A 26,424-nucleotide genomic window follows, 5' to 3' on the forward strand; every position below is an offset into this window, starting at 1 on the left:
TCTATATATTCAGAGGGGTGCCCATAGATTCAGAGGGGTGCCTATAGATTCACAGGGTGTCTATAGATTCAGAGGGGTGTCTATAGATTCAGAGGGGTGTCTATAGATTCAGAGGGGTGCCCATAGATTCAGAGGGGTGCCTATAGATTCACAGGGTGTCTACAGATTCTTACGTTGTGCAGGAGGCGTCACTAGGACTTGCTGATGTTCTCGTAGATGACATCACTGCTGATGGACTGTGTCTTCTTCTTCCACATCAGCAGGACACACTGGTGGATGAACACGTACTGCTCCTACAGGAAGTGACGTCATACAGGAAGAATGTCAACAGAAGAATGTTTTAGTGACAGTGCATAAGTATGTCTGAAATGGCACCCTATTCTGAGGGGAAAGGAGACAGTCTGACCAGAGACCAGTGGTGGCCCTACAGTACCTCGGTCTGAGGGGAAAGGAGACAGTCTGACCAGAGACCAGATGGGACCCTACAGTACCTCGGTCTGAGGGGAAAGGAGACAGTCTGACCAGAGACCAGATGGGGCCCTACAGTACCTCGGTCTGAGGGGAAAGGAGACAGTCTGACCAGAGACCAGATGGGACCCTACAGTACCTCGGTCTGAGGGGAAAGGAGACAGTCTGACCAGAGACCAGATGGGACCCTACAGTACCTCGGTCTGAGGGGAAAGGAGACAGTCTGACCAGAGACCAGATGGGACCCTACAGTACCTCGGTCTGAGGGGAAAGGAGACAGTCTGACCAGAGACCAGATGGGGCCCTACAGTACCTCGGTCTGAGGGGAAAGGAGACAGTCTGACCATAGACCAGATGGGGCCCTACAGTACCTCGGTCTGAGGGGAAAGGAGACAGTCTGACCAGAGACCAGATGGGACCCTACAGTACCTCGGTCTGAGGGGAAAGGAGACAGTCTGACCAGAGACCAGATGGGGCCCTACAGTACCTCGGTCTGAGGGGAAAGGAGACAGTCTGACCAGAGACCAGATGGGGCCCTACAGTACCTCGGTCTGAGGGGAAAGGAGACAGTCTGACCAGAGACCAGATGGGACCCTACAGTACCTCGGTCTGAGGGGAAAGGAGACAGTCTGACCAGAGACCAGATGGGGCCCTACAGTACCTCGGTCTGAGGGGAAAGGAGACAGTCTGACCATAGACCAGATGGGGCCCTACAGTACCTTGGTCTGAGGGGAAAGGAGTCTTACCTCTGTCTGGACCATGGAGAGTCGATGAGACCTCATCTCAGATCCTAACCCTAACCCCCACTGGGACTGTCTCTTACCTCTGTCTGGACCATGGAGAGTCGATGAGACCTCATCTCAGACACCATACCCAGGATGTCAGTATACTCATGTTCTCTGATGTGCTGCATCAGTCGGTCCAGAGCGATGAAGGTCCCTGTCCGGCCCACACCAGCACTGTGGAGACAACACAACATCCTGTTAGTGGAGAGACACAACATCCTGTTAGTGGAGAGACACCAGCACTGTGGAGAGACACGGCACTGTAGAGCTGTCAACTCATTAATAACCTCTGATAACCGTCTGACATCTCACTATGGTTTGAGTGGCTCAGTTGCCTCTGCACTGGTTGGAAAGGACTTGACAGCTGAAGACAACACAACATCCTGTTAGTGGAGAGACCACAGCACTGTAGAGCTCTCAACTCATTAATAACCTCTGATAACCGTCTGACATCTCACTATGGTTTGAGTGGCTCAGTTGCCTCTGCACTGGTTGGAAAGGACTTGACAGTTGAAGACAACATGGTTGCCTCTCATCAATGCAGTGAAAGAGTGTACTGTAGAGAAACGTTTGTTACTAGGAAACTGTTTATAGTTCAAAAGGCCTGGTTTTCTCAATTCTTTACAAGTGACAATCTTCTCAAAGTAAACAGAGTTGTTTTGTTAATTGTTAGTTACCTTGTGCATTACTACCTGTGTAGACTGAAAGATTGGTCTGAAGGTTGTTTCTCTAAGGCCTACTGGCTTCCATTTAGGTTTCATATGTGGACTGGAAGTTTGGCCTGAAGGTTGTTTCTCTAAGGCCTACTGGCTTCCATTTAGGTTTCATATGTGGACTGGAAGTTTTGTCTGAAGGCTATTTCTCTAAGGACTACTGGCTTCCATTTGGGAGCTCTCAGACAACTCTGTCTGAGTAACATGTCCCTGACAGCATGGCCCCTGTGGTTGAGCCTGGTAGACCCTGTACGTACCTGCAGTGAACCACAATGGGTTCTTTGGTGCGGTTGGCCTGCTGGCGGACGATGTGTACGAACTGCAGGATGCTATCGATGGCGTTGACCGTGGGGACACCGTGGTCCGGCCAGGACGTGTAGTTGAGATGGAGGACGTCCTGAGACTCGTCAGCCTGCAGGGGGAGACACCACGGAAAGACAGACAGTTAGACAAGGCTGATGGATCAGTATACATCAGATCTCTCCATCCGGGTCTAGCTAGCAGCAGGGCACCTCCTCCACCTCCACCTCCTAAAAAGGGGGAGACTTGCAAGCCGAAGAACACCACCCCAACCGTGAAGCACGGGGGTGGCAGCATCATGTTGTGGGGGTGCTTTGCTGCAGGACGGACTGGTGCACTTCACAAAATAGATGGCTTCATGAGGAAGGAAAATGATGTGGATATATTGAAGCAACATCTCAAGACATCAGCCAGGAAGTTAAAGCTTGGTCTTAAATGGGTCTTCCAAATGGACAATAACCCCAAGCATACTTCCAAAGTTGTGGCAAAATGGCTTAAGGACAACAAAGTCAAGGTATTGGAGTGGCCATCACAAAGCCCTGATCTCAAGCCTATAGAAAATGTGTGGGCAGAACTGAAAAAGCATGTGCAGGCAAGGAGGCCTAAAAACCTGACTCAGATACACCAGCTCTGTCAGGAAGAATGGGCCAAAATTCACCCAACTTATTGTGTGAAGCTTGTGGAAGGCTACCCGTAACATTTGACCCAAGTTAAACAATTTAAAGGTAATGCTTCCAAATACTAATTCAGTGTATGTAAACTACTGACCCACTGGGAATGTGATGAAAGAAATAAAATCTGAAATAAATAATTCTCTCTACTATTATTCTGACATTTCACATTCTTAAAATAAAGTGTTGATCCTAACTGACCTAAAACAGGGAATTTTAACTAGGATTAAATGTCAGGAATTGTAAAAAACTGAGTTTAAATGTATTTGGCTAAGGTGTATGTAAACTTCCGACTTCAACTGTATGTGCTAGTTAGGCTCTACACCCCCAGTTAGGCTCTACACCCCTTTAAAGCAGATTAATGTGCTTCATTTTAAGAAGTTATTTGGCCACTTTAGTTGTGATACAAACCTTATTAAAACATATAGGACTATGGGCTAGGCTACATGAGGTGTGATACTAACCTTGTTAAAACATATAGGACTATGGGCTAGGCTACATGAGGTGTGATACAAACCTTATAGGACTATGGGCTAGGCTACATGAGGTGTGATACTAACCTTATAGGACTATGGGCTAGGCTACATGAGGTGTGATACTAACCTTATAGGACTATGGGCTAGGCTACATGAGGTGTGATACTAACCTTATAGGACTATGGGCTAGACAACATGAGGTGTGATACTAACCTTATAGGACTATGGACTAGACTACATGAGGTGTGATACTAACCATATTAAAACATATAGGACTATGGGCTAGGCTACATGAGGTGTGATACTAACCTTATAGGACTATGGGCTAGGCTACATGAGGTGTGATACTAACCTTATAGGACTTTGGACTAGACAACATGAGGTGTGATACTAACCTTATAGGACTTTGGACTAGACTACATGAGGTGTGATACTAACCTTATTAAAACATATAGGACTATGGGCTAGGCTACATGAGGTGTGATACTAACCTTATTAAAACATATAGGACTATGGGCTAGGCTACATGAGGTGTGATACTAACCTTATAGGACTATGGGCTAGGCTACATGAGGTGTGATACTAACCTTATAGGACTATGGACTAGACTACATGAGGTGTGATACTAACCTTATTAAAACATATAGGACTATGGACTAGACTACATGAGGTGTGATACTAACCTTATAGGACTATGGGCTAGACTACATGAGGTGTGATACTAACCTTATAGGACTATGGACTAGACTACATGAGGTGTGATACTAACCTTATTAAAACATATAGGACTATGGGCTAGGCTACATGAGGTGTGATACTAACCTTATTAAAACATATAGGATTATGGGCTAGACTACATGAGGTGTGATACTAACCTTATAGGACTATGGACTAGACTACATGAGGTGTGATACTAACCTTATAGGACTATGGGCTAGGCTACATGAGGTGTGATACTAACCTTACAGGACTATGGGCTAGGCTACATGAGGTGTGATACTAACCTTATAGGACTATGGGCTAGGCTACATGAGGTGTGATACTAACCTTATTAAAACATATAGGACTATGGACTAGACTACATGAGGTGTGATACTAACCTTATTAAAACATATAGGATTATGGGCTAGACTACATGAGGTGTGATACTAACCTTATAGGACTATGGGCTAGGCTACATGAGGTGTGATACTAACCTTATAGGACTATGGGCTAGACTACATGAGGTGTGATACTAACCTTATAGGACTATGGGCTAGACTACATGAGGTGTGATACTAACCTTATAGGACTATGGACTAGACTACATGAGGTGTGATACTAACCTTATAGGACTATGGGCTAGGCTACATGAGGTGTGATACTAACCTTATTAAAACATATAGGACTATGGGCTAGACTACATGAGGTGTGATACTAACCTTATAGGACTATGGACTAGGCTACATGAGGTGTGATACTAACCTTATTAAAACATATAGGACTATGGACTAGGCTACATGAGGTGTGATACTAACCTTATAGGACTATGGACTAGACTACATGAGGTGTGATACTAACCTTATAGGACTATGGACTAGACTACATGAGGTGTGATACTAACCTTATAGGACTATGGGCTAGACTACATGAGGTGTGATACTAACCTTATAGGACTATGGACTAGACTACATGAGGTGTGATACTAACCTTATAGGACTATGGACTAGGCTACATGAGGTGTGATACTAACCTTATAGGACTTTGGACTAGACTACATGAGGTGTGATACTAACCTTATAGGACTATGGACTAGGCTACATGAGGTGTGATACTAACCTTATTAAAACATATAGGACTATGGGCTAGGCTACATGAGGTGTGATACTAACCTTATTAAAACATATAGGACTATGGGCTAGACTACATGAGGTGTGATACTAACCTTATTAAAACATATAGGACTATGGACTAGACTACATGAGGTGTGATACTAACCTTATAGGATTATGGGCTAGGCTACATGAGGTGTGATACTAACCTTATAGGACTATGGGCTAGGCTACATGAGGTGTGATACTAACCTTATAGGACTATGGGCTAGACTACATGAGGTGTGATACTAACCTTATAGGACTATGGGCTAGGCTACATGAGGTGTGATACTAACCTTATAGGACTATGGGCTAGACTACATGAGGTGTGATACTAACCTTATTAAAACATATAGGACTATGGACTAGACTACATGAGGTGTGATACTAACCTTATTAAAACATATAGGACTATGGACTAGACTACATGAGGTGTGATACTAACCTTATAGGACTATGGGCTAGGCTACATGAGGTGTGATACTAACCTTATTAAAACATATAGGACTATGGACTAGACTACATGAGGTGTGATACTAACCTTATTAAAACATATAGGATTATGGGCTAGACTACATGAGGTGTGATACTAACCTTATAGGACTATGGACTAGGCTACATGAGGTGTGATACTAACCTTATAGGACTATGGGCTAGACTACATGAGGTGTGATACTAACCTTATTAAAACATATAGGATTATGGGCTAGACTACATGAGGTGTGATACTAACCTTATTAAAACATATAGGATTATGGGCTAGACTACATGAGGTGTGATACTAACCTTATAGGACTATGGGCTAGGCTACATGAGGTGTGATACTAACCTTATAGGACTATGGGCTAGACTACATGAGGTGTGATACTAACCTTATAGGACTATGGGCTAGACTACATGAGGTGTGATACTAACCTTATAGGACTATGGGCTAGACTACATGAGGTGTGATACTAACCTTATAGGACTATGGGCTAGGCTACATGAGGTGTGATACTAACCTTATTAAAACATATAGGACTATGGACTAGACTACATGAGGTGTGATACAAACCTTATAGGATTATGGGCTAGACTACATGAGGTGTGATACTAACCTTATAGGACTATGGGCTAGGCTACATGAGGTGTGATACTAACCTTATTAAAACATATAGGACTATGGACTAGACTACATGAGGTGTGATACTAACCTTATTAAAACATATAGGACTATGGACTAGACTACATGAGGTGTGATACTAACCTTATAGGACTATGGACTAGACTACATGAGGTGTGATACTAACCTTATAGGACTATGGACTAGGCTACATGAGGTGTGATACTAACCTTATTAAAACATATAGGACTATGGACTAGACTACATGAGGTGTGATACTAACCTTATAGGACTATGGACTAGACTACATGAGGTGTGATACTAACCTTATAGGACTATGGACTAGGCTACATGAGGTGTGATACTAACCTTATAGGACTATGGACTAGACTACATGAGGTGTGATACTAACCTTATAGGACTATGGACTAGGCTACATGAGGTGTGATACTAACCTTATAGGACTATGGGCTAGACTACATGAGGTGTGATACTAACCTTATTAAAACATATAGGACTATGGGCTAGACTACATGAGGTGTGATACTAACCTTATTAAAACATATAGGACTATGGACTAGACTACATGAGGTGTGATACTAACCTTATTAAAACATATAGGACTATGGACTAGACTACATGAGGTGTGATACTAACCTTATTAAAACATATAGGACTATGGACTAGACTACATGAGGTATGATACAAACCTTATAGGATTATGGGCTAGGCTACATGAGGTGTGATACTAACCTTATAGGACTATGGGCTAGGCTACATGAGGTGTGATACTAACCTTATTAAAACATATAGGACTATGGGCTAGGCTACATGAGGTGTGATACTAACCTTATAGGACTATGGGCTAGACTACATGAGGTGTGATACTAACCTTATAGGACTATGGGCTAGACTACATGAGGTGTGATACTAACCTTATAGGACTATGGGCTAGGCTACATGAGGTGTGATACTAACCTTATTAAAACATATAGGACTATGGGCTAGACTACATGAGGTGTGATACTAACCTTATAGGACTATGGACTAGACTACATGAGGTGTGATACTAACCTTATAGGACTATGGGCTAGGCTACATTAGGTGTGATACTAACCTTATAGGACTATGGGCTAGGCTACATGAGGTGTGATACTAACCTTATAGGACTATGGGCTAGGCTACATGAGGTGTGATACTAACCTTATTAAAACATATAGGACTATGGACTAGACTACATGAGGTGTGATACTAACCTTATTAAAACATATAGGACTATGGGCTAGGCTACATGAGGTGTGATACTAACCTTATAGGACTATGGGCTAGGCTACATGAGGTGTGATACTAACCTTATTAAAACATATAGGACTATGGACTAGACTACATGAGGTGTGATACTAACCTTATTAAAACATATAGGACTATGGGCTAGGCTACATGAGGTGTGATACTAACCTTATAGGACTATGGGCTAGGCTACATGAGGTGTGATACTAACCTTATAGGACTATGGGCTAGGCTACATGAGGTGTGATACTAACCTTATTAAAACATATAGGACTATGGACTAGACTACATGAGGTGTGATACTAACCTTATAGGACTATGGGCTAGGCTACATGAGGTGTGATACTAACCTTATTAAAACATATAGGACTATGGACTAGACTACATGAGGTGTGATACTAACCTTATTAAAACATATAGGACTATGGACTAGGCTACATGAGGTGTGATACTAACCTTATTAAAACATATAGGACTATGGGCTAGACTACATGAGGTGTGATACTAACCTTATAGGATTATGGGCTAGGCTACATGAGGTGTGATACTAACCTTATAGGACTATGGACTAGACTACATGAGGTGTGATACTAACCTTATAGGACTATGGACTAGACTACATGAGGTGTGATACTAACCTTATAGGACTTTGGACTAGGCTACATGAGGTGTGATACTTACCTTATAGGACTATGGACTAGACTACATGAGGTGTGATACTAACCTTATTAAAACATATAGGACTATGGACTAGGCTACATGAGGTGTGATACTAACCTTATTAAAACATATAGGACTATGGGCTAGGCTACATGAGGTGTGATACTAACCTTATAGGACTATGGACGAGACTACATGAGGTGTGATACTAACCTTATAGGACTATGGACTAGACTACATGAGGTGTGATACTAACCTTATAGGACTATGGACTAGACTACATGAGGTGTGATACTAACCTTATAGGACTATGGACTAGGCTACATGAGGTGTGATACTAACCTTATAGGACTATGGACTAGACTACATGAGGTGTGATACTAACCTGACAGGACTATGGACTAGACTACATGAGGTGTGATACTAACCTTACAGGACTATGGGCTAGGCTACATGAGGTGTGATACTAACCTTATAGGACTATGGGCTAGGCTACATGAGGTGTGATACTAACCTTATTAAAACATATAGGACTATGGGCTAGACTACATGAGGTGTGATACTAACCTTATAGGACTATGGGCTAGGCTACATGAGGTGTGATACTAACCTTATTAAAACATATAGGACTATGGGCTAGACTACATGAGGTGTGATACTAACCTTATTAAAACATATAGGACTATGGGCTAGGCTACATGAGGTGTGATACTAACCTTATAGGACTATGGGCTAGGCTACATGAGGTGTGATACTAACCTTATTAAAACATATAGGACTATGGACTAGACTACATGAGGTGTGATACTAACCTTATAGGACTTTGGACTAGGCTACATGAGGTGTGATACTAACCTTATAGGACTATGGACTAGACTACATGAGGTGTGATACTAACCTTATTAAAACATATAGGACTATGGACTAGGCTACATGAGGTGTGATACTAACCTTATTAAAACATATAGGATTATGGGCTAGGCTACATGAGGTGTGATACTAACCTTATAGGACTATGGGCTAGGCTACATGAGGTGTGATACTAACCTTATAGGACTATGGACTAGACTACATGAGGTGTGATACTAACCTTATTAAAACATATAGGACTATGGACTAGGCTACATGAGGTGTGATACTAACCTTATTAAAACATATAGGACTATGGGCTAGGCTACATGAGGTGTGATACTAACCTTATAGGACTATGGACTAGACTACATGAGGTGTGATACTAACCTTATAGGACTATGGACTAGGCTACATGAGGTGTGATACTAACCTTATAGGACTATGGACTAGACTACATGAGGTGTGATACTAACCTTATAGGACTATGGGCTAGACAACATGAGGTGTGATACTAACCATATTAAAACATATAGGACTATGGACTAGACTACATGAGGTGTGATACTAACCTTATAGGACTTTGGACTAGGCTACATGAGGTGTGATACTAACCTTATAGGACTATGGACTAGACTACATGAGGTGTGATACTAACCTTATTAAAACATATAGGACTATGGACTAGGCTACATGAGGTGTGATACTAACCTTATTAAAACATATAGGACTATGGGCTAGGCTACATGAGGTGTGATACTAACCTTATAGGACTATGGACTAGACTACATGAGGTGTGATACTAACCTTATAGGACTATGGACTAGGCTACATGAGGTGTGATACTAACCTTATAGGACTATGGACTAGGCTACATGAGGTGTGATACTAACCTTATAGGACTATGGACTAGACTACATGAGGTGTGATACTAACCTTATAGGACTATGGACTAGGCTACATGAGGTGTGATACTAACCTTATTAAAACATATAGGACTATGGGCTAGACTACATGAGGTGTGATACTAACCTTATAGGACTATGGACTAGACTACATGAGGTGTGATACTAACCTTATTAAAACATATAGGACTATGGGCTAGACTACATGAGGTGTGATACTAACCTTATAGGACTATGGACTAGGCTACATGAGGTGTGATACTAACCTTATTAAAACATATAGGACTATGGGCTAGGCTACATGAGGTGTGATACTAACCTTATTAAAACATATAGGACTATGGGCTAGACTACATGAGGTGTGATACTAACCTTATTAAAACATATAGGACTATGGGCTAGACTACATGAGGTGTGATACTAACCTTATAGGACTATGGGCTAGACTACATGAGGTGTGATACTAACCTTATAGGACTATGGGCTAGACTACATGAGGTGTGATACTATGATTCGAACAAGTCCCAAAAAAAGGCATTGTTTCTTATGCTGGGCATCATTCACAAGTGATACGCTAATATTGTCACCCATCAGACTATTCTTGTTTTAATCTTGTCTTTACATATACTAAATAATATACAATACCTTGCGAAAGTATTCGGCCCCCTTGAACTTTGCAACCTTTCGCCACATTTCAGGCTTCAAACATAAAGATATAAAACTGTATTTTTTTGTGAAGAATCAACAACAAGTGGGACACAATCATGAAGTGGAACGACATTTATTGGATATTTCAAACTTTTTTAACAAATCAAAAACTGAAAAATTGGGCGTGCAAAATTATTCAGTAACTCTCTCCAGAAGTTCAGTGAGGATCTCTGAATGATCCAATGTTGACCTAAATGACTAATGATGATAAATACAATCCACCTGTGTGTAATCAAGTCTCCGTATAAATGCACCTGCACTGTGATAGTCTCAGAGGTCCGTTAAAAGCGCAGAGAGCCTCATGAAGAACAAGGAACACACCAGGCAGGTCCGAGATACTGTTGTGAAGAAGTTTAAAGCCGGATTTGGATACAAAAAGATTTCCCAAGCTTTAAACATCCCAAGGAGCACTGTGCAAGCGATAATATTGAAATGGAAGGAGTATAAGACCACTGCAAATCTACCAAGACTTGGCCGTCCCTCTAAACTTTCAGCTCATACAAGGAGAAGACTGATCAGAGATGCAACCAAGAGGCCCATGATCACTCTGGATGAACTGCAGAGATCTACAGCTGAGGTGGGAGACTCTGTCCATAGGACAACAATCAGTCGTATATTGCACAAATCTGGCCTTTATGGAAGAGTGGCAAGAAGAAAGCCATTTCTTAAAGATATCCATAACAAGTGTCATTTAAAGTTTGCCACAAGCCACCTGTGAGACACACCAAACATGTGGAAGAAGGTGCTCTGGTCAGATGAAACCAAAATTGAACTTTTTGGCAACAATGCAAGACGTTATGTTTGGCGTAAAAGCAACACAGCTCATCACCCTGAACACACCATCCCCAATGTCAAACATGGTGGTGGCAGCATCATGGTTTGGTCCTGCTTTTCTTCGGCAGGGACAGGGAAGATGGTTAAAATTGATGGGAAGATGGATGGAGCCAAATACAGGACCATTCTGGAAGAAAACCTGATGGAGTCTGCAAAAGACCTGAGACTGGGACGGAGATTTGTCTTCCAACAAGACAATGATCCAAAACATAAAGCAAAATCTACAATGGAATGGTTCAAAAATAAACATATCCAGGTGTTAGAATGGCCAAGTCAAAGTCCAGACCTGAATCCAATCGAGAATCTGTGGAAAGAACTGAAAACTGCTGTTCACAAATGCTCTCCATCCAACCTCACTGAGCTCGAGATGTTTTGCAAGGAGGAATGGGAAAAAATTTCAGTCTCTCGATGTGCAAAACTGATAGAGACATACCCCAAGCGACTTACAGCTGTAATCACAGCAAAAGGTGGCGCTACAAAGTATTAACTTAAGGGGGCTGAATAATTTTGCACGCCCCAATTTTTCAGTTTTTGATTTGTTAAAAAAGTTTGAAATATCCAATAAATGTCGTTCCACTTCATGATTGTGTCCCACTTGTTGTTGATTCTTCACAAAAAAATACAGTTTTATATCTTTATGTTTGAAGCCTGAAATGTGGCAAAAGGTCGCAAAGTTCAAGGGGGCCGAATACTTTCGCAAGGCACTGTATGTTCAGTGTAAATTGTTAAAAGTAGTTCTCGTGCAACTAGAGTTGTTTGGTTTGCTAAACTTTGAAATCAGTGTTGTTTGTTTGTCATGTGATGCTGTAGATCCACTCACATATCCCAGTCTGAAGTTCCTTATGGTCCACTCTGGTGATTCTGACTCCGACAGCATCTCAACACTGATCTCTCCGTAGGTCACCGGCTCATCTGTGAATGGCCAGTAGTGGTCACACTTCACCCTGCGCCTCTCGTTACACTGCGTCAGCATCACAATGATGTGGCTCTTCTGCTGCAGGATCATGTTCCAGAAGTCGTTCCTCGTCTCAGGCAGAGGACCCTGGGTAGCGATGTACTCTCTGGGTGATTTATAACCCTGGAGGGGGAGACAACCAGGGTTATGGTTACTGTTGAGGTTCACGTCTCAGGCAGAGGGCCCTGGGTGGTGATTTGTAACCCTATAGAGGGATAAAACCAGGGTTATGGTTACTGTTGAGGTTCAGGTCTCAGGCAGAGGGCCCTGGGTGGTGATTTATAACCCTGGAGGGGGAGAAAACCAGGGTTATGGTTACTGTTGAGGTTCAGGTCTCAGGCAGAGGGCCCTGGGTGATGATTTATAACCCTGGAGGGGGAGAAAACCAGGGTTATGGTTACTGTTGAGGTTAAGGTCTCAGGCAGAGGGGCCTGGGTGGTGATTTATAACCCTGGAGGGGGAGAAACCCAGGGTTATGGTTACTGTTGAGGTTAAGGTCTCAGGCAGAGGGCCCTGGGTGATGATTTATAACCCTGTAGAGGGAGAAAACCAGGGTTATGGTTACTGTTGAGGTTAAGGTCTCAGGCAGAGGGCCCTGGGTGGTGATTTATAACCCTGTAGAGGGAGAAAACCAGGGTTATGGTTACTGTTGAGGTTCAGGTCTCAGGCAGAGGGCCCTGGGTGATGATTTATAACCCTGGAGGGGGAGAAAACCAGGGTTATGGTTACTGTTGAGGTTCAGGTCTCAGGCAGAGGGCCCTGGGTGGTGATTTATTACCCTGGAGGGGGAGAAAACAAGGGTTATGGTTACTGTTGAGGTTAAGGTCTCAGGCAGAGGGCCCTGGGTGATGATTTATAACCCTGTAGAGGGAGAAAAGCAGGGTTATGGTTACTGTTGAGGTTAAGGTCTCAGGCAGAGGGCCCTGGTACTGGTACTAACTGGTATGTAGTTGGTATGTACTGGTACTAACTGGTATGTAGTTGGTATGTACTGGTACTAACTGGTATGTAGTTGGTATGTACTGGTACTAACTGGTATGTAGTTGGTATGTACTGGTACTAACTGGTATGTAGTTGGTAGGTACTGGTACGTAGTTGGTATGTACTGGTACTAACTGGTATGTAGTTGGTATATACCGGAACTAACTGGTATGTAGATGGTATGTACGTATACTAACTGGTATGTAGTTGGTATATACTGGTATGTAGATGGTATGTACTGGTACTAACTGGTATGTAGTTGGTAGGTACTGGTATGTAGATGGTATGTACTGGTACTAACTGGTATGTAGTTGGTATGTACTGGTACTAACTGGTATGTAGATGGTATGTACTGGTACTAACTGGTATGTAGTTGGTATGTACTGGTATGTATATGGTATGTACTGGTACTAACTGGTATGTATATGGTATGTACTGGTAAGTAGTTGGTATGTACTGGTACTAACTGGTATGTAGCTGGTGTGTAGTGGTACTAACTGGTATGTAGATGGTATGTACTGGTACTAACTGGTATGTAGTTGGTATGTACTGGTACTTACTGTTATGTAGTTGGTATGTACTGGTACTTACTGGTATGTAGTTGGTATGTACTGGTACTTACTGTTATGTAGTTGGAATGTACTGGTACTAACTGGTATGTAGATGTATGTACTGGTACTAACTGTTATGTAGTTGGTATGTACTGGTACTTACTGTTATGTAGTTGGTATGTACTGGTACTAACTGGTATGTAGTTGGTATGTACTGGTACTAACTGGTATGTAGTTGGTATGTACTGGTACTTACTGTTATGTAGTTGGTATGTACTGGTACTTACTGTTATGTAGTTGGTATGTACTGGTACTTACTGTTATGTAGTTGGTATGTACTGGTACTTACTGGTATGTAGTTGGCGTTGATGTAGTCTGATCCCTCGTCGTTATGTAAATAGATCACCTTCACTCTGCTGAAGTCATCTGGGGAAAGTCATGGTTCTATTCAGTACTCATCAGTGATCTGTTTCTTGTCTGTTCCTACAGATAAACTACCATGTTAAAGTATACTGTTATATATGGCTTAGTGTCTGCTACTGTTTCCTGTCGGTCACTCACACGGCAGGATGTTGGTGTAGCGGTTCTTGGGTCTGTTGATAGGCAGGTCTGCTGCATCATGGGAAAGATCCAGACCTACGCTCTTCAGCTCCTACAACATGACAGACACATGACAGACACATGACAGACACATGACAGGCCATGAGCGACGACTCAAGCACAATATCTAATCCAGCTTTAACATGATCATTAGGTCATCAGAATACTACCTCAAACTGCAGAGAGAACTTGTAGGCGGAGTCTTTGCTCATGTCTTTGAGGTACGCATCAAAGTCATCCATCTGGACAGGGCTGAAACACAACACACAGAACAGTCATCCAGCTGGACAGGGCTGAAACACAACAGTCATCCATCTGGACAGGGCTGAAACACAACACATGGAACAGTCATCCAGATGGACAGGGCTGTAACACAACAGTCATCCATCTGGACAGGGCTGAAACACAACACACAGAACAGTCATCCAGCTGGACAGGGCTGAAACACAACAGTCATCCATCTGGACAGGGCTGAAACACAACACATGGAACAGTCATCCAGATGGACAGGGCTGAAACAAAACACACAGAACAGTCATCCATCTGGACAGGGCTGAAACACAACACACAGAACAGTCATCCATCTGGACAGGGCTGAAACACAACACACAGAACAGTCATCCAGCTGGACAGGGCTGAAACACAACACACAGAACAGTCATCCATCTGGACAGGGCTGAAACACAACACACAGAACAGTCATCCATCTGGACAGGGCTGAAACACAACACATGGAACAGTCATCCAGCTGGACAGGGCTGAAACACAACAGTCATCCAGCTGGACAGGGCTTAAACACAACACACAGAACAGTCATCCATCTGGACAGGGCTGAAACACAACACATGGAACAGTCATCCAGCTGGACAGGGCTGAAACACAACACACAGAACAGTCATCCATCTGGACAGGGCTGAAACACAACACATGGAACAGTCATCCAGCTGGACAGGGCTGAAACACAACACACAGAACAGTCATCCATCTGGACAGGGCTGAAACACAACACACAGAACAGTCATCCATCTGGACAGGGCTGAAACACAACACATGGAACAGTCATCCAGCTGGACAGGGCTGAAACACAACACACAGAACAGTCATCCAGCTGGACAGGGCTGAAACACAACACACAGAACAGTCATCCATCTGGACAGGGCTGAAACACAACACATGGAACAGTCATCCAGCTGGACAGGGCTGAAACACAACACACAGAACAGTCATCCATCTGGACAGGGCTGAAACACAACACACAGAACAGTCATCCATCTGGACAGGGCTGAAACACAACACACAGAACAGTCATCCAGCTGGACAGGGCTGAAACACAACACACAGAACAGTCATCCAGCTGGACAGGGCTGAAATACAACACACAGAACAGTCATCCATCTGGACAGGGCTGAAACACAACACATGGAACAGTCATCCAGCTGGACAGGGCTGAAACACAACAGTCATCCATCTGGACAGGGCTGAAACACAACACATGGAACAGTCATCCAGATGGACAGGGCTGAAACACAACAGTCATCCATCTGGACAGGGCTGAAACACAACACACAGAACAGTCATCCAGCTGGACAGGGCTGAAACACAACAGTCATCCATCTGGACAGGGCTGAAACACAACACATGGAACAGTCATCCAGATGGACAGGGCTGAAACAAAACACACAGAACAGTCATCCAGCTGGACAGGGCTGAAACACAACAGTCATCCATCTGGACAGGGCTGAAACACAACACATGGAACAGTCATCCAGATGGACAGGGCTGAAACACAACAGTCATCCATCTGGACAGGGCTGAAACACAACACATGGAACAGTCATCCAGATGGACAGGGCTGAAACACAACAGTCATCCATCTGGACAGGGCTGAAACACAACACACAGAACAGTCATCCAGCTGGACAGGGCTGAAACACAACAGTCATCCATCTGGACAGGGCTGAAACACAACACATGGAACAGTCATCCAGATGGACAGGGCTGAAACAAAACACACAGAACAGTCATCCATCTGGACAGGGCTGAAACACAACACACAGAACAGTCATCCATCTGGACAGGGCTGAAACACAACACACAGAACAGTCATCCAGCTGGACAGGGCTGAAACACAACACACAGAACAGTCATCCATCTGGACAGGGCTGAAACACAACACACAGAACAGTCATCCATCTGGACAGGGCTGAAACACAACACATGGAACAGTCATCCAGCTGGACAGGGCTGAAACACAACAGTCATCCAGCTGGACAGGGCTTAAACACAACACACAGAACAGTCATCCATCTGGACAGGGCTGAAACACAACACACAGAACAGTCATCCATCTGGACAGGGCTGAAACACAACACATGGAACAGTCATCCAGCTGGACAGGGCTGAAACACAACACACAGAACAGTCATCCATCTGGACAGGGCTGAAACACAACACATGGAACAGTCATCCAGCTGGACAGGGCTGAAACACAACACACAGAACAGTCATCCATCTGGACAGGGCTGAAACACAACACACAGAACAGTCATCCATCTGGACAGGGCTGAAACACAACACACAGAACAGTCATCCAGCTGGACAGGGCTGAAACACAACACACAGAACAGTCATCCATCTGGACAGGGCTGAAACACAACACATGGAACAGTCATCCAGCTGGACAGGGCTGAAACACAACACACAGAACAGTCATCCATCTGGACAGGGCTGAAACACAACACACAGAACAGTCATCCATCTGGACAGGGCTGAAACACAACACACAGAACAGTCATCCAGCTGGACAGGGCTGAAACACAACACACAGAACAGTCATCCATCTGGACAGGGCTGAAATACAACACACAGAACAGTCATCCATCTGGACAGGGCTGAAACACAACACATGGAACAGTCATCCAGCTGGACAGGGCTGAAACACAACAGTCATCCAGATGGACAGGGCTGAAACACAACACACAGAACAGTGCGCATTGGTCCGATATTTCCTACTCCTCCTCAGAAGAGGAGGAGAATTGTTACAACACCTCACACACAGATTAACACACACACACATTAACACACACACACATCATTAACACATTTCACACACACCCAGATTAACACACACACGTTAACACATTTCACACACACACAGATTAACACACATCACACACCCAGATTAACACACTTCACACACACATATTAACACACACGGATTAACACAGTTCACACACACACACAGATTAACACACTCACACACAGATTAACACAGTTCACACACACACACACACAGATGAACAGATTTCCTCACAAGCACATACTGCAGCAGACACACATCCCTTTCCTAGTAGTGTTACCTTGTTAGCTTCCGTTTCTTTAAAGCAGTCTTGCTCCTATAAAACACAGAAGGAAGTTCCACCATTTTATAATCAGACATTTAGTTCCCACCAGAAGGGATCCAACATCCAATCAAATCACTGCTTGGTGTCATTCTAGACAATAGAGGATAACCTACAGAACAGCAACATGCTCAAGTGATGTCTGTCCCAAATCCCCAACTCATAGATGATACAAACACACTTGACTCGTCCGAGCTTCCTTATTCAACCCCCACTGGACCCACATCACCACCCAACGGGCAGACAGCAAGCTGACAGAGTGCAGACATCAAGCAGACAGCAAGCTGACAGAGGGCAGACAGATAGCAGACAGCAAGCGGACAGCAAGCAGACAGAGGACAGACAGATAGCAGACAGCAAGCAGACAGCAAGCAAACAGCAAGCTGACAGAGGGCAGACAGCAAGCAGACAGAGGGCAGACAGCGAGCAGACAGCAAGCTGACAGAGGGCAGACAGCAAGCAGACAGCAAGCAAACAGCAAGCAGACAGAGAGACAGCAAGCAGACAGAGGGCAGACAGATAGCAGACAGCAGGCAGACAGCAAGCAGACAGAGGGCAGACAGATAGCAGATAGCAAGCAGACAGCGGGCAGACAGCAAGCAGACAGCGGGCAGACAGCAGGGAGACAGCGGGCAGACAGAGTGCAGACAGTGGGCAGACAGAGTGCAGACTGTGGGCAGACAGCATGCAGACAGATGGCAGACAGACAGCAGGCAGACAGAGTGCAGACAGAGTGCAGACAGCAAGCAAACAGAGGGCAGACAGAGTGCAGACAGCAAGCAGACAGAGTGCAGACAGATGGCAGACAGAGTGCAGACAGCAAGCAGACAGCGGGCAGACAGCGGGCAGACAGAGTGCAGACAGCAAGCAGACAGAGGGCAGACAGCAAGCAGACAGCAAGCAGACAGAGGGCAGACAGAGGGCAGACAGAGGGCAGACAGAGGGCAGACAGTAAGCAGACAGCAAGCAGACAGCAAGCAGACAGGAAGGCCAAACTGTTGCTAGTATCATGCTACAGTATGTTAGTACCTTGCCATGCCATGTTATTGAATCCATCTTGAAGAGTGTGTTTTATGTGAAGGACTGTTCCAACCACAGACAGAGGATTACTAGAAAGATCTCTGATCTGAACACACTCTGATCACCTCAGGATCCTGGGACTCTTTTCTCCACCAGTTGATTGACAGTGGAAATGCAGATCATTTGTATGTGAAATGTCTGGCTACAGACTCCTTAAGTCACATCAATAAGAAAAGGGACCTTTCAGGTAGCTCGGTGTCTATGGTCAGAGGACAGCCTTTCTAACACAGGCCCCAGAACAGTTACTTACCAAGGAGGCAGACAGGACAGCCTTTCTAACACAGGCCCCAGAACAGTTACTTACCAAGGAGGCAGAGAGGACAGCCTTTCTAACACAGGCCCCAGAACAGTTACTTTCCAAGGAGGCAGAGAGGACAGCCTTTCTAACACAGGCCCCAGAACAGTTACTTACTAAGGAGTCAGAGGGGACAGCCTTTCTAACACAGGCCCCAGAACAGTTACTTACCAAGGAGGCAGACAGGACAGCCTTTCTAACACAGGCCCCAGAACAGTTACTTACCAAGGAGGCAGACAGGACAGCCTTTCTAACACAGGTCCCAGAACAGTTACTTACCAAGGAGGCAGAGAGGACAGCCTTTCTAACACAGGTCCCAGAACAGTTACTTACCAAGGAGGCAGAGAGGACAGCCTTTCTAACACAGGTCCCAGAACAGTTACTTACTAAGGAGTCAGAGGGGACAGCCTTTCTAACACAGGCCCCAGAACAGTTACTTACCAAGGATTAATATAAAAAGCCAAAAGATAGTCAGTCCAAAGGCAGGATGGCAGGAGGGTGAGAAAGGCAAAGAGGCTCCTTCGCCTGAAGGGTTCAGACAGACAGACAGACAGACAGACAGACAGACAGACAGACAGACAGACAGACAGACAGACAGACAGGTGGGGACAGACAGACAGACAGACAGACAGACAGACAGACAGACAGACAGGTGGGGACAGACAGACAGACAGACAGACAGACAGACAGACAGACAGACAGACAGACAGACAGACAGGTGGGGACAGAACAGACAGACAGACCAGACAGAACAGACAGGACAGAACAGACAGACAGACAGGTGGGGACAGAACAGACAGAACAGACAGACAGAACAGACACCATTAGTATCATGACAGAGAGGTAGGGCAGAGTAGTTCCTGTCAGAGGTCAACACTGTTAACAGACACCATTAGTATCATGACAGAGAGGTAGGGCAGAGTAGTTCCTGTCAGAGGTCAACACTGTTAATGCACCTTACAGTCTGAGCCTGTTAATAAGATCTACTATAGTGACCTGTCTTTAACTCTCTGGTCAATAACAGTGGAGACATCAATGACTGTTCTCCTCATCAGGCCCCTAACAGCCTACTGTAGGTTCACAGTGGGGACATCAATGACTGTTCTCCTCATCAGGCCACTAACAACCTTCTGTTGGTTCACAGTGGGGACATCAATGACTGTTCTCCTCATCAGGCCCCTAACAGCCTTCTGTTGGTTCCCAGTGGAGACATCAATGACTGTTCTCCTCATCAGGCCCCTAACAGCCTTCTGTTGGTTCACAGTGGGGACATCAATGACTGTTCTCTTCATCAGGCCCCTAACAGCCTTCTGTTGGTTCCCAGTGGAGACATCAATGACTGTTCTCCTCATCAGGCCCCTAACAGCCTTCTGTTGGTTCACAGTGGGGACATCAATGACTGTTCTCCTCATCAGGCCACTAACAGCCTTCTGTTGGTTCACAGTGGGGACATCAATGACTGTTCTCCTCATCAGGCCACTAACAGCCTTCTGTTGGTTCACAGTGGGGACATCAATGACTGTTCTCTTCATCAGTGTTCATTAGGGCCCAATGTTGACATCTAACAGGTCCTCAGTAGGACTCAGTGTTCATTAGGGCCCAATGTTGACATCTAACAGGTCCTCAGTAGGACTCAGTGTTCATTAGGGCCCAATGTTGACATCTAACAGGTCCTCAGTAGGACTCAGTGTTCATTAGGGCCCAATGTTGATATCTAACAGTTCCTCAGTAGGACTCAGTGTTTATTAGGGCTCAGTGTTGATATCTAACAGCTCCTCAGTAGTAGGACTCAGTGTCCATTAGGGCTCAGTGTTGATATCTAACAGTTCCTCAGTAGGACTCAGTGTTCATTAGGGCCCAATGTTGATATCTAACAGTTCCAAAGTAGGACTCAGTGTCCATTAGGGCTCAGTGTTGATATCTAACAGTTCCTCAGTAGTAGGACTCAGTGTCCATTAGGGCCCAATGTTGATATCTAACAGTTCCTCAGTAGGACTCAGTGTTCATTAGGGCCCAATGACAGCTGTTTGGCTTTACAGTAGGACTCAGTGTTCATTAGGGCCCAATGACAGCTGTTTGGCTTTACAGTAGGACTCAGTGTTCATTAGGGCCCAATGACATCTGTTTGGCTTTACAGTAGGACTCAGTGTTCATTAGGGCCCAATGACATCTGTTTGGCTTTACAGTAGGACTCAGTGTTCATTAGGGCCCAATGACAGCTGTTTGGCTTTACAGTAGGACTCAGTGTTCATTAGGGCCCAATGACATCTGTTTGGCTTTACAGTAGGACTCAGTGTTCATTAGGGCCCAATGACAGCTGCTTGGCTTTACAGACCCCATGGTGAGGATCCATTCCACAGAGCTCAATACACATCAAATGAATGGTCCTATTCCCGCGGCCAACAACGACTTGTTCCTCCACAACAACAGTCCTTGTAATGTAAATAAGTTGTTGACGCTAACAGAACTACCACTTAGCCAGCCATTCATCATCATCATGCACGTAGAAAAGACAAGCTGTGCAAGACTGGATCAGCCACATGACTGACGGAATGAAGAGATGGTTCACGTTAACACCACACCGAGAGGAGGTATGGCTTAGTGATGGGAGGTGTGTGTGTGTTTAGGATGAAGCCAAGGCCTGCCGTAAGGGACAGGCTTTAAGCCTTTATATTAAATGTGTGTGTTTAGGATGAACTTTAACCCTTTATATGACGTAACAGACCGTCATTAAGCCCTTATATTAATCATCATTAGTCTGTTATCAACACCTTCTCCAGGGTCTGATAGTTGGATTAGAGGTTATTCCTACTAACTCTAGCCAGTGTTAAACAGAGTTGTAGTCTCTCTCTCTCTCTCCCTGGTCTGATAGTTGGATTAGAGGTTATTCCTACTAACTCTAGCCAGTGTTAAACAGAGTTGTAGCCTCTCTCTCTCTCTCTGGTCTGATAGTTGGATTAGATGTTATTCCTACTAACTCTAGCCAGTGTTAAACATAGTTGTAGTCTCTCTCTCTCTCCACCTGGTCTGATAGTTGGATTAGAGGTTAGTCCTACTAACTCTAGCCAGTGTTAAACAGAGTTGTAGCCTCTCTCTCTCTCCCTGGTCTGATAGTTGGATTAGAGGTTATTCCTACTAACTCTAGCCAGTGTTAAACAGAGTTGTAGCCTCTCTCTCTCTCCCTGGTCTGATAGTTGGATTAGAGGTTAGTCCTACTAACTCTAGCCAGTGTTAAACAGAGTTGTAGCCTCTAAACTCTCTCTCCCTGGTCTGATAGTTGGATTAGAGGTTAGTCCTACTAACTCTAGCCAGTGTTAAACAGAATTGTAGCCTCTCTCTCTCTCTCTCCCTGGTCTGATAGTTAGATTAGATGTTATTCCTACTAACTCTAGCCAGTGTTAAACAGAGTTGTAGCCTCTCTCTCTCTCCACCTGGTCTGATAGTTGGATTGGAGGTTAGTCCTACTAACTCTAGCCAGTGTTAAACAGAGTTGTAGCCTCTCGCTCTCTCCCTGGTCTGATAGTTGGATTAGAGGTTATTCCTACTAACTCTAGCCAGTGTTAAACAGAGTTGAAGCCTCTCTCTCTCTCCCTGGTCTGATAGTTGGATTAGAGGTTATTCCTACTAACTCTAGCCAGTGTTAAACAGAGTTGTAGCCTCTGTCTCTCTCTCCCTGGTCTGATAGTTGGATTAGAGGTTAGTCCTACTAACTCTAGCCAGTGTTAAACAGAGTTGTAGCCTCTCTCTCTCTCCCTGGTCTGATAGTTGGATTAGAGGTTATTCCTACTAACTCTAGCCAGTGTTAAACAGAGTTGTAGCCTCTCTCTCTCTCCCTGGTCTGATAGTTGGATTAGAGGTTAGTCCTACTAACTCTAGCCAGTGTTAAACAGAGTTGTAGCCTCTCTCTCTCTCCCTGGTCTGATAGTTGGATTAGAGGTTAGTCCTACTAACTCTAGCCAGTGTTAAACAGAGTTGTAGCCTCTCTCTCTCTCTCCCTGGTCTGATAGTTGGATTAGAGGTTATTCCTACTAACTCTAGCCAGTGTTAAACAGAGTTGTTGCCTCTCTCTCTCTCTCCCTGGTCTGATAGTTGGATTAGAGGTTATTCCTACTAACTCTAGCCAGTGTTAAACAGAATTGAAGCCTCTCTCTCTCTCCCTGGTCTGATAGTTGGATTAGAGGTTATTCCTACTAACTCTAGCCAGTGTTAAACAGAGTTGTAGCCTCTCTCTCTCTCCCTGGTCTGATAGTTGGATTAGAGGTTAGTCCTACTAACTCTAGCCAGTGTTAAACAGAGTTGTTGCCTCTCTCTCTCTCTCCCTGGTCTGATAGTTGGATTAGAGGTTATTCCTACTAACTCTAGCCAGTGTTAAACAGAATTGAAGCCTCTCTCTCTCTCCCTGGTCTGATAGTTGGATTAGAGGTTAGTCCTACTAACTCTAGCCAGTGTTAAACATAGTTGTAGCCTCTCTCTCTCTCCCTGGTCTGATAGTTGGATTAGAGGTTAGTCCTACTAACTCTAGCCAGTGTTAAACAGAGTTGTAGCCTCTCTCTCTCTCCCTGGTCTGATAGTTGGATTAGAGGTTAGTCCTACTAACTCTAGCCAGTGTTAAACAGAGTTGTAGCCTCTCTCTCTCTCCCTGGTCTGATGGATTAGAGGAATGGATTTGAACATTCAGATAGTCTGGTTGACTGAGGACAGCAGACTTGTTGTTTTGGGTTTCTGGTTCAGTGTAGAGATGTGGTAATTCCTACCAGTTGTAGGGCAGTTTGCTGTCTCTCTCAAACGAAGCAAAGTTGACGAATGTTTCTGCTCCGCACTCCCTGGAAGAAAGACAGGATTTAGCTACAAACACAAAGATAACTCACATTTACTGTATTACCCACATGATGACTAAAACAATAAAAAGAGGAAGTCAAATGTTTTGATGACTAAAACAATAAAGAGGAATTGAAAATGCTTTAACCAAAAATGCTAGTATTCTATCTATTAACAGGCTCTGTGGGTAATGACCTGATATACACTGGACAGGTCTAACCTGGGGCTCTGTGTGTAATGACCTGATCTACACTGGGCAGATCTAACCTGGGGCTCTGTGGGTAATGACCTGATCTACACTGGACAGATCTAACCTGGGGCTCTGTGGGTAATGACCTGATCTACACTGGGCAGATCTAACCTCGGGCTCTGTGTGTAATGACCTGATCTACACTGGACAGATCTAACCTGGGGCTCTGTGTGTAATGACCTGATCTACACTGGACAGATCTAACCTGGGGCTCTGTGTGTAATGACCTGATCTACACTGGGCAGATCTAACCTGGGGCTCTGTGGGTAATGACCTGATCTACACTGGACAGATCTAACCTGGGGCTCTGTGGGTAATGACCTGATCTACACTGGACAGATCTAACCTGGGGCTCTGTGTGTAATGACCTGATCTACACTGGACAGATCTAACCTGGGGCTCTGTGTGTAATGACCTGATCTACACTGGGCAGATCTAACCTGGGGCTCTGTGGGTAATGACCTGATCTACACTGGACAGATCTAACCTGGGGCTCTGTGGGTAATGACCTGATCTACACTGAACACCAGTGGTCATGGTAGTCAGGGGGGAGAGGAGCCAGTGGTCTTGGTAGTCAGGGGGAGAGGAGCCAGTGGTCCTGGTAGTCAGGAGGAGAGGAGCCAGTGGTCTTGGTAGTCAGGTTGGAGAGGAGCCAGTGGTCATGGTAGTCAGGGGAGGAGAGGAGCCAGTGGTCTTGGTAGTCAGGGGAGGAGAGGAGCCAGTGGTCATGGTAGTCAGGGGGGAGAGGAGCCAGTGGTCATGGTAGTCAGGAGGAGAGGAGCCAGTGGTCTTGGTAGTCAGGGGGAGAGGAGCCAGTGGTCATGGTAGTTAGGGGGAGAGGAGCCAGTGGTCATGGTAGTCAGGGGAAGAGGAGCCAGTGGTCATGGTAGTCAGGGGGAGAGGAGCCAGTGGTCATGGTAGTCAGGAGGAGAGGAGCCTGTGGTCTTGGTAGTCAGGAGGAGAGGAGCCAGTGGTCATGGTAGTCAGGGGAGGAGAGGGGCCAGTGGTCCTGGTAGTCAGGAGGAGAGGAGCCAGTGGTCATGGTAGTCAGGGGAGGAGAGGGGCCAGTGGTCCTGGTAGTCAGGAGGAGAGGAGCCAGTGGTCTTGGTAGTCAGGGGGAGAGGAGCCAGTGGTCATGGTAGTCAGGGGGGAGAGGAGCCAGTGGTCATGGTAGTCAGGAGGAGAGGAGCCAGTGGTCATGGTAGTCAGGGGGAGATGAGCCAGTGGTCATGGTAGTCAGGGGGGAGAGGAGCCAGTGGTCTTGGTAGTCAGGAGGAGAGGAGCCAGTGGTCTTGGTAGTCAGGGGGGGAGGAGCCAGTGGTCATGGTAGTCAGGGGAGGAGAGGAGCCAGTGGTCTTGGTAGTCAGGGTGGGGGAGGAGCCAGTGGTCATGGTAGTCAGGGGAGGAGAGGAGCCAGTGGTCATGGTAGTCAGGAGGAGAGGAGCCAGTGGTCTTGGTAGTCAGGGGGGGAGGAGCCAGTGGTCATGGTAGTCAGGGGAGGAGAGGAGCCAGTGGTCATGGTAGTCAGGAGGAGAGGAGCCAGTGGTCATGGTAGTCAGGGGGGAGAGGAGTCAGTGGTCATGGTAGTCAGGAGGAGAGGAGCCAGTGGTCTTGGTAGTCAGGGGGGATAGGAGCCAGTGGTCTTGGTAGTCAGGGGGAGAGGAGCCAGTGGTCCTGGTAGACAGTGGGGAGAGGAGCCAGTGGTCATGGTAGTCAGGAGGAGAGGAGCCAGTGGTCTTGGTAGTCAGGAGGAGAGGAGCCAGTGGTCTTGGTAGTCAGGGGGAGAGGAGCCAGTGGTCATGGTAGTCAGGAGGAGAGGAGCCGGTGGTCATGGTAGTCAGGGGGAGAGGAGCCAGTGGTCATGGTAGACAGTGGGGAG

At 45.3% G+C, this 26,424-nt stretch overlaps 1 protein-coding gene across 2 annotated transcripts in view; it reads right to left on the bottom strand.

The window, feature by feature from the left end:
- The window catches only part of LOC139392751 (protein tyrosine phosphatase receptor type O), a 129,456-nt gene that overhangs the window by 2,172 nt on the left and 100,860 nt on the right, over window positions 1-26,424 (bottom strand). The window contains exons 16-25 of one of the 2 annotated variants that reach the window (XM_071140994.1): window positions 24,232-24,300; window positions 19,919-20,002; window positions 18,061-18,096; window positions 14,872-14,953; window positions 14,663-14,753; window positions 14,451-14,527; window positions 12,435-12,692; window positions 2,224-2,378; window positions 1,292-1,427; window positions 178-293 (exon numbers count right to left, since the gene is read on the bottom strand). In XM_071140994.1, the coding sequence (XP_070997095.1) occupies window positions 192-293; window positions 1,292-1,427; window positions 2,224-2,378; window positions 12,435-12,692; window positions 14,451-14,527; window positions 14,663-14,753; window positions 14,872-14,953; window positions 18,061-18,096; window positions 19,919-20,002; window positions 24,232-24,300 (1,090 nt within the window). In that variant the 3' untranslated portion in view covers window positions 178-191. Of the gene's footprint in view, window positions 1-173; window positions 294-1,291; window positions 1,428-2,223; window positions 2,379-12,434; window positions 12,693-14,450; window positions 14,528-14,662; window positions 14,754-14,871; window positions 14,954-18,060; window positions 18,097-19,918; window positions 20,003-24,231; window positions 24,301-26,424 lie in introns of those variants that run through there. The other variant, XM_071140995.1, reaches the window with a different exon arrangement.

Source organism: Oncorhynchus clarkii, chromosome 33, assembly GCF_045791955.1.
Source record: "Oncorhynchus clarkii lewisi isolate Uvic-CL-2024 chromosome 33, UVic_Ocla_1.0, whole genome shotgun sequence".
NCBI lineage: Eukaryota > Metazoa > Chordata > Actinopteri > Salmoniformes > Salmonidae > Oncorhynchus > Oncorhynchus clarkii.